Genomic DNA, 9,265 nt, shown 5'->3' on the forward strand with positions numbered 1-9,265 from the left:
GTAAGAGATAACCTAAATTCTATGAAATATCAAATGTGTTTCCCAGAAGTTGGGGGACAAATGATACAGAATAAAAATAACCCTAATTGCAGAGTTAATATCGCATTAATTAGATTTGATTTGGTCAAAGGGGAATGCTTAATTAATGAGGCCCAAAATCCTAACTATTTATTAAATTCGTAATTAATAAAGGGGCTAATTAAACAGCCCAATAAATGTGTTCAAATAAGTAACTACTTCTGCAAGAAGTAGCCTCCAAGCAACCCAAATTCAGAAGGAAACTAATTCCTACTTTTTAGGACTCCAAAGTCCAATCTAAGGTGGAGACTTGCCCATCAACTCACCCAATTCTACCTTAATTCCCAGACTCTCAACGTCTATATAAAGGGTCTTACCCCTTCAATTTCAGGAGAACGTTTTGGGGACAAGAGCTCCACACGTCACAAAGTCACGAAGGCATCCTTCAAGCCACGAGGCCATAACCTAGAACGATGTTTTAGATTCAGTCCTCGAAGGACATGAAAGTCACTACGTCCTTGGTGAGCTCTCGTGGCCCTAGCCCCGAGGGCATAAATCACCAAGAACTACGTTTTCGCTTGATCCTTGGCATACGCCATGACACATAGGCATCTTGTGAGGGGAGATTCAAGCCACGAAATACAAGCGTATCCATTAAAGCTTGAAACTTATCAAACACTGACATTAAATACCCGCAATAAAGAAATACGTGTTTTTTCATCCATAACACCTTTCAAAACAAAATTTAAACAAATATAATTTTATTAAAAAAATTAAATCATGTATCTAATATAACTACAAACTCTATGATTTTTTATCCAACTTGATTTTTAATTGCACTCAACTTCTTTCTTACCTCTTTTCTAGGAATCCAAATACTTTCAAAATAAATTTTAGTAAATTAAATTATAATATAACAAAATAATGAATAAATCAAGAAATATTCAAAAAATAATATTTAAAAAAATAATACCAACTCATCCACATATACCACTCATATTTAAGACTCTAAGTTTCCTCTGCACCCGCACAGACAAATCGACCTATAGGCAATAGTAGAAGGACATTTTAAGATTTTAATTATCTAAATTTGAATCATATATACAAAATAATACGTAAATAGTTTAACTTCATTAATCTCAATAATATATAAATAATTTTTTTTATAAATTATTTACGTAAAATAATAAAATTATAAATATTATAATAAATCCGTGCATCGGTTACAGGCCGGTACATATAATGTGAAAAATCAACATTCTTCCAAAATCATGCCACATGAAACTTGGTGATAGTAGAGGCATACTAATGTTATTCTATCTTTCTAACTTGCACAAGATCATTTAGCAATTCTGTGATTATCAAGAAAAGCAAACTTTGGAATCTGACTGCAGAGAAATTGTTCTGCTCATAATTTATAATGTGAACTGTAATAAACATTTCACAACAAACGCACACAAACTACATTCATCAATAGAAAACGGAACATCATCATAACTTCTTACACATTCCTATATATCAAAGAGTATTCTGCAACATGAACAAGCTTTGTATCAACATACTTGTGTATATGTGCGGCCGAAAGATTTTCTGTTCCTATATCTAAGGCTTGTTTTAACAAGTACCAGTGCTGCAGCAAATATGCTTCTGTGTAATGAAGAGTAGATGATTTTGCATGTCTTTAAGCTTTGTATCAATATTTGTATGTGACCAAATTTATATCCCGGAATGTGATGTTTGTTTCAACAGTACCAAAGCTGCACCAAAAATGCTCCTGTAACGCGTAAAATATTTGCATTGTGCGGCCAAAAAAATTCTATCCCGAGATGTGAGGCTACTTTCAACAAGTAAAAATCTGCACAAACATGCTCCAGAGTATGTGCAGCCAAGAGATAATTTATCTCACCATGTAAGGTTTATTTCAAGTAGTACCAAAGCTGCAGCCAACATGCTCCTGAGTAATGATGCTTAAACGATCATGCATGACTTTTAATGATTGGTAAGGGGGAAAACTCAACTGGTAAAAGCATGTTTGAGACGACGGAAGGCGATTGCAACTCTCGTTTCTCTTTTGGATGGAAAGTCGAGAGGTTAATCCGCGAAAACCTTCTACAGGAAGATACTTCAGTGATGTCCAAAAGAAGAGTAAAGCTTTTCTCTGCTCCGCTGACATACTCCCGACAGTCTGCAATTTGAGATGGATAATTCTACAGTAAGCATTAATTAACATAACGATTCTCTTATGCCAAACAGAAATTAGGTGCTTCAGACACTAAAAAGCTCCAGATCTAACAAAAAAGGTCTATAGTCATTCTTTGCTATCGTTAAAATAAGAGCTTCCCCGTGACTTGGCAAAGCTGATGCTAAAAAAAAGCTATCCTTGTAAAACAAATATAGGACCATTTTTTTTTTGAAAAATAAAACAATGCTCATTTTAATTAGTACACATACTCATATGTTGTTCATCAGAACATTTTCACATATGAAGTTATCAGCTCGGTGTTGTTCATATAACAAGAAAGCCACTACAAAGACTATTACATTTTAATAACCATTTAGATCGAGGGGTATCCTAAAACACTTTAAGAACTCACTAGGATATTTATATTCAAAAACTGAAAATTTAAGGCTGTTATTGTGCTAGAACAAATCAGTTTCAAGTATACTGCAACAGTTGTAATTTAACAAAAAATAGGGGGAAACGTGAAACCAGACAGATAAGTACCAAAATAGGGTTAATTGCAAACCAAGTACCAAAATAGGGTTAATTGCAAACCGCATCCCCTTGATTATTTTCATTTTCACTTCTTTATCACTATTTTTGATAATTGCACTTCACACCCCAAACATGTTTTGGCGCTGCAAATCGCACCCTTCTGTTAAATATGACCCTTATTTTTAAAATTTTCAGGGGTATTTTAGGAAAGTAAGAATATTAAATTATTTTTAGATCTTTATTTAAGGTTTTTGACCCTCTAAACGATACATACTGAAAAAATTTAAAGAACGAAAGTTGTTGGGAATGAAAAGATCTTCTCGAAATAAAAAAGGTTCAATATATATATATATTTTATAATTATTTTTTAATAAATTCATTAATTATATATTTAATTTAATTTTGGCTTCATAATTTTTTTGAAACTTTTTGAATGTTATTGTTTTGAAAAGATTTTTTAATTCTCCACAACTTCCGTTCTTTAAATTTTTTCAGAATGTATCGTTTAGAGGGTAAAAATCTTAAATAAAGATCTAAAAATAATTTAATATTCTTACTTTTCTAAAATACCTTTGAAAATTTCAAAAATAACGGTCATATTTAACAAAAGGGTGCGATTTGCAGCGTCAAAACATGTTTGGGGTATGAAGTGCAATTATCAAAAGTAGTGATAAAGAAGTGAAAATGGAAACAAACGGGGGATGCGGTTTGCAATTAACCCCCCAAAATATTACTGCTAATTACTACAAATCATATAGGATAGTTCTTGTCTTTCAGCCTAGGCCACAAGAGAGCAAATAAATGCGATGGAGGCAATATATGGTTCTCATAGATTCTCACGGTCCAAAGAAAGATTCAATGTATTCAATCATACAGGTATACTAGTTTACAGGGAAAAATATTTTTTTTTGAAAATAATATGGAAAACTAACTGCATTGAGCACAGAAAGTCCAAAGGATTACAGATCAGAACTTGCATGATAGTGTTAACATGTCGTAGCTAAGACAAGCACCTCATAATGAATAAAAAGTTAACAATAGCATCTTTTCCTTAAAAGCCTCACATAAAAAAGAGCAAGTAGTTTTGATTTACATACCTGCCAGAACCAGGATATCTGTGGATCATTCTCCATGTAGCCATGGTACTCGGTGTGAGCTTTCCAATCATCAACAGATATAGCTTTTTCACTCCCATACAACATTCCGTCAAGATCTTCAAGTTCTAAGTACCGGAAGAATGATATTCGGAGCCTTTCAGAACCTATGATATCATCAAATCCCTGAATAAACTGAGCGACCTGCTCTTTCACAGAATCTACAAAATGATATTGAAGAAAAAGATCAATATAATTTCCTCTATTTCTACTAGTCACAACAGTATTTTTTCCATTAGGGCAGAGCTCCACAACGTTCCTGGATCCTAAGTTGCAAGTTTCTACAGCATATGTTAAAGAAAGAGCATCTTGATCAACAATCTCAGGATCCATCTCCAATATATTCTTGCAACTACTGTACAATATTGGATCTGCATCTCGTATATCTTCCAGAGAAACACCCCTTCCGGCCAATTGCAGAAAAAGTGCTCTGTCAAAGACAACACCAACCTGTACTTTGTGAATTAAGGCCAATGCAGTCATCCGTCCAGAAAACTTGTAGTAATCTAGGTGCAATGGATTCACCTGAGACGCTGCAAAACATAACAGGCCTTAATTATTAATTCAAGACTCACCCCTTCCTCAAACTAAAATTTTCTGAAAAGTACATCCTTATCTATTTGTATAAAATTTAAAGTAAAATCAGGAAGGATAACACTCAGAGAGGCATTCAAAATTGACCATCTTAAGTTGATGAATGCAAGCTATTCCCTGATTCTCACCATAGCACACAAGGTATATAAAAGCTGGTGTTTGGGGTGAAAAAATGATACCATTTTCCCCTCCAACTCTGATAGGCAGCTTAAAACCTTAAAAGCATTTTGTAACAAGGTTTGATATCAATGCTTCTGTTCCTTTTTGTTCTAACATGTTATTTGTTAATTCACTTCATAGATAGTAAATACTACAATCATATCGTACTACATGTATATGCAATTTTTCCCTAATCAAAGAAATCAACTTCCTACCCAGGGGCATTGCAAGTTGCAACTATCAAGGCATGTCTGCCAAGGGATGAACGAACTAAATTGACCAAAGTCTATTTAGGTGGCATTACAAAGATAAAAGCATCTTTGCCAAGTGTTGAACCAAACAAAATTGAGCAGAATGTATTTATTTTATAACTTAAAAAGATTCAACAGATTACACATGTCAAACTGAAGGACAGTGCAGTCAATATTACAATATATACAGCTAACAATATCAGTTAATGTCAATTCTGAACTAACTCTCTTGCAGCTTAGTGTTCCAGAACCATTATAAAATCGATAAATACATAACCATCAACATATCCAAAAACAGTTTAAGATATAGAAAGGGGCCCTTATTTACAAAAAATATTGAAAAGACTACATATATTATACCAAAAATATTCTAATGGCAGAAACATAAACATAATAAAACTTTTAGAAACTCACATGTTGGTCAGATTATTATGAAAGAAATACCAAGCTTACCTGGATTGGGAAAAAACCTTCTACGATCATTTGGACAAGCAACAAAGAGTGCATATTGAGGATCAAAGATGGCTTGACAAACTAAGACAAACCATTCCCTCAGTACACCAGGGCCATAAGCTTCCTCATCTTGAAACTCAATATCTAAACCAGCTCGTAGTGTTTCAGCCTCGGCATATGCAATAAACTGAAAAGATTCCGCCAACAACTGTTTTCTATCGATAATCATCTCTTCAACGAGGTCTTCGTCATACTCATCCTTGACTTCTGGAAGTAACATCATAGACAAATGCCTTCTGCACTCAAAATTAGTTACCTCTTTATACTCAGAAATCCATCCATAATCATCAGACCTCCTAGCATACGTGTTGATTAGGTAGCAGAAAGAACGCTTCCTATTCCGTAAGGTTATCCACAATTGTTTTCCTAAGTCCGGAAAGATCTTAGAAACATTATGTAGTTCCATTAAGACAGCAAGATACTGGTAGCACCCTATACTGGTAGCACCCTCCATTTTTTGCAGACAGAAATCTATCTTTTTCAACAATTTATTAAAAATATCTCCAAGAACTCCATATTCTTCATTCGACATATTTAAATACCCATCATTGGGAGGATTTCCGTACCTAACTCTCCTGAAAATCTCTTCTTTGATAAACCTTATAACAGGAAACAAAAAGGTTTTTAAAGAAATGACATCGCTCATCAAAGGAAAATGCGAGGTATCTGACCTTGACCCAGCATGCATATAAATAATTATCCTTGAAGCAGCCTCACCAATAAAATTTACCATATCTGTGAAGAGGACAAGATGACTATTACTTCTTCCTCCTCTGATTTTTCGTCTCTCAATTTTAACATGTCCCATCATATTACAGAGATAATTTCGGCAAAAAATATATGCACTATGCTGGTACAATGCAGTACCACGCAATACCTTACAAATCACTAGCAAAATAGGGGCACATTGTTGATACAAAGTTTTAGGCAAACTATAAATCGCCATAACTAACTGTTTTATCAAGTCCGCAGCAAATACCCTATTATTTGGAGACTTATAACACGAAGCTAAAGCACCGGGTGCACCAGAAGACAGAAATACCTGCAAATATTCTACAGCCTTCCCATGATCATTTGTCGGCAATTGTTTCAAATATTTCAGTAAGTTACATTTGATCACCTTCTGCGCTTCATTATAATTCACTGCATCCACCGATCCCCCTTTACCCAAACCACACATCAACAAAACCATCTCATTAATCAACTGATACGCTTTCGGATAAACAGTACTCCGCATGATTCCAACCAGCTTTAATTCAGCATCTTGCTCAATACAGCATTCCCCCAGGGTTTGCTCAAAATAAAGCTGCCTGCTCTGATAAATCAACCTTTGCTCTGTAATCGGGATTCCAGTTGTTGATTGTATTAACTCATGAACGGACTTGACCGTATCATTAGCATCTGCTCGAACGAATAATGTTTTCATTCCCGTGAACATCCTTACAAAGAACTGCACGCTAGAATTTGATTTCGAAGACTCAACTAAACACTCAGTTGATCGAGCTACAGGAACCGTTGAATTCACCTCATGGTAAGGTAATTCGCCAGAGAAAGATTTGCAAGAGAAGTTGTTAACGTCGAGTCTCATTTTAACGGATGCAGAACATTCACCAGGGGCATAATCGTCCACCTTACGCTTACAACTTTGCTGTTGTTGAAAACAATTGACGGGAGACATAGTGTGCTTAAGAATGAACGTTAATATCGAGGACAAGATTTTAGATATGAATGACGCGGATAATTTCAGAGCTCACTGCCTGAAGAAAAACCTTATTCACACCATGTGTGTTGGTTTAAATGTCAAAATGCTAAAAACTCTTCATGGCTATTCAAATTTTTTCAAAGTACTTGCAGATAAGTCGCTACTTTTTTCTTTATAAATTATTTGGAATTGCTTACACCTTTACCGATAAGTCGCGACTTTTTTAAACGGATACGTTTCGTATATTTTGTTCATATTCTATACGCGTCTTTACATTTATAGCTGTCAACGGTATATCTGCTCGATTTCAATAACATAGATACTATTGTTTAAACATAAAAGTTATTATGATTACGTTGCGCTTTACGTATTACATAATTAACCAAAAATATACTCCGCTTTCAAGGATATATTGCTAATTTTAGTAATTTGTTTAAATATTAAAGTCATCTTTCATTATCTCTAATATGTAAAAGAAGAGATCAATCACCTTCATCTATCACCAGAATACTCCAAAAAATTTAAACGAAATTTTAAAATGTATATATATCCTTCATAAATAATTTATTATTTTCATATTTATTATAAAATATATTTATTTGAACGTAACTATGTCTTTAATTTATTTTAGATATAAATGTTGGGAAATGTTAAATACAGAGCATATTTATTATTTCCGGAACGAAATGAAACTAAAAGATCAAACTGCCCTCACAGAAAGTGTTGGTTTAGGGGTTGAATTATGTGTGTATATGGGCAGTTTTGTCTTTTCACTTTCAATTTGCTCAGTAAACTAAGAACCAGCTCTAGGTTTAACATTTTCCTAAATATTTGCTTTAATATATTTTTAACATATTACTAGTTATACATCATTGCTATATATGTCCAACGTATGTCTGTCGCAAGCTGCTTTCTCTATTTGACCAAGTTCTAGACTTGCCGACCTTATTTTGAAATAACTTATTTAGGGAGTCATGTATTATCTGAGTCTTAATTGGTGAGTCGACCATAATATTTATCTACTTAGTTGGAAATTATATGACCTAATATCATATAACAAGAGTCTTAATTAGTTTAAGAACCTTAAATTCGACCTAATCAGGATAAATTATATAATCATCCTTAATTTGACCTCATACGTTCAATATGATAAATTATATGATCGCACTATTTTCTTATTTTTTTTACATTTTAGTTAGGGTCATGTATCCGTATATGAACTACCATGTCGTAACAAATGATTATATAAAATAAAAGTGAAAACCCTAGAGAATTATCTTTTCATTCTCGTGAATTCAAAAATTCTTTCTTTTAGATTCAAAATTTGCTTTGTTGATTCATGATGTTGAATGATTTCTCGTGTAAGACTTCATACGAGGATTAACACTTAATTTTTCGTTGCTTCTATGTTACGTCAGTTGGCATCAAAGTATATGTAACACCCCCAAATCCGGGGTCAGGAATCTGGATCGTCACGCAATCCTTCAATCATGTATAACCTGTATTGACTCAATAATCCAATAATTCCATATCACAGACCCCAACCTCTCACTCGCACAAAAACGTTATAGCCTTAGAAACGATGTACAAAATGTAATATATGTTATTACAACTCAAATATACTTTATGTTACGTATTGGTTCTCAATGATCAAAAGAAGCTCATGATCTGACTGTTCGGATGTCATCAGTATTTGATGTGTCGTCAGGATTTGACACATCATCAGCATTTGGATGTCGTCAATATCTGGAGACAGTCAGCTTAGAAGGTTTGTTCTGTTCCTTGTATTGTGGAGTAGATATCTTTTACGTCTGAGTTATAGGACTTTATCTATTCACTTGAAGATATGTATCAGTTTAAGTAAGCTTTTGATAAATCATATCTTAAATTGTTTAGTTGTAGCTGTGTAGTATATAAACACAGTTTAGGTCATCACATAGCGTATCGATCTCGAGCATCATACGACCTAGCAGCTTTCAAGAACATCAGTATTTCTTGAGAGAGTTTTGTAACAGTTTTTATCAGAAATATAAAAAGCTGTTATATTTTATTACTTGTTCGAAACATTTATACAATTGTATCCAACCCCCTTAAACAATTGTATCTTTACTGGGCAACAATTGGTATCAGAGCAAACTGATAAACTTACAATCAGAAG

At 33.8% G+C, this 9,265-nt stretch overlaps 1 protein-coding gene across 1 annotated transcript; it reads right to left on the minus strand.

The window, feature by feature from the left end:
* Positions 1-1,427: 1,427 nt before the first annotated feature.
* LOC141721995 (E3 ubiquitin-protein ligase UPL5-like) lies at positions 1,428-7,215 on the minus strand. The gene is made up of 3 exons (XM_074525018.1): positions 5,346-7,215; positions 3,832-4,421; positions 1,428-2,203 (listed from the first exon to the last, which is right to left on the minus strand). The coding sequence occupies exons 1-3, from the start codon at positions 7,081-7,083 to the stop codon at positions 1,940-1,942; spliced, it is 2,592 nt and encodes an 863-aa protein (XP_074381119.1). The 5' UTR covers positions 7,084-7,215; the 3' UTR covers positions 1,428-1,939.
* Positions 7,216-9,265: the final 2,050 nt, after the last annotated feature.

Source organism: Apium graveolens, chromosome 1 (genome assembly GCF_009905375.1).
Source record: "Apium graveolens cultivar Ventura chromosome 1, ASM990537v1, whole genome shotgun sequence".
In the NCBI taxonomy this organism is placed as follows: domain Eukaryota; kingdom Viridiplantae; phylum Streptophyta; class Magnoliopsida; order Apiales; family Apiaceae; genus Apium; species Apium graveolens.

What these genes read in the sequence shown, in the direction of transcription:
- LOC141721995 (XM_074525018.1), bottom strand. Translation starts at nt 7,083, where the DNA reads ATGTCTCCCGTCAATTGTTTTCAACAACAGCAAAGTTGTAAGCGTAAG. An exon ending in AAGGTTTTTTCCCAATCCAG is followed by an intron (nt 4,422 to 5,345) that starts GTAAGCTTGGTA and finishes TATGTTTTGCAG; the next exon opens with CGTCTCAGGTGAATCCATTG. An exon ending in AGATATCCTGGTTCTGGCAG is followed by an intron (nt 2,204 to 3,831) that starts GTATGTAAATCA and finishes CTCAAATTGCAG; the next exon opens with ACTGTCGGGAGTATGTCAGC.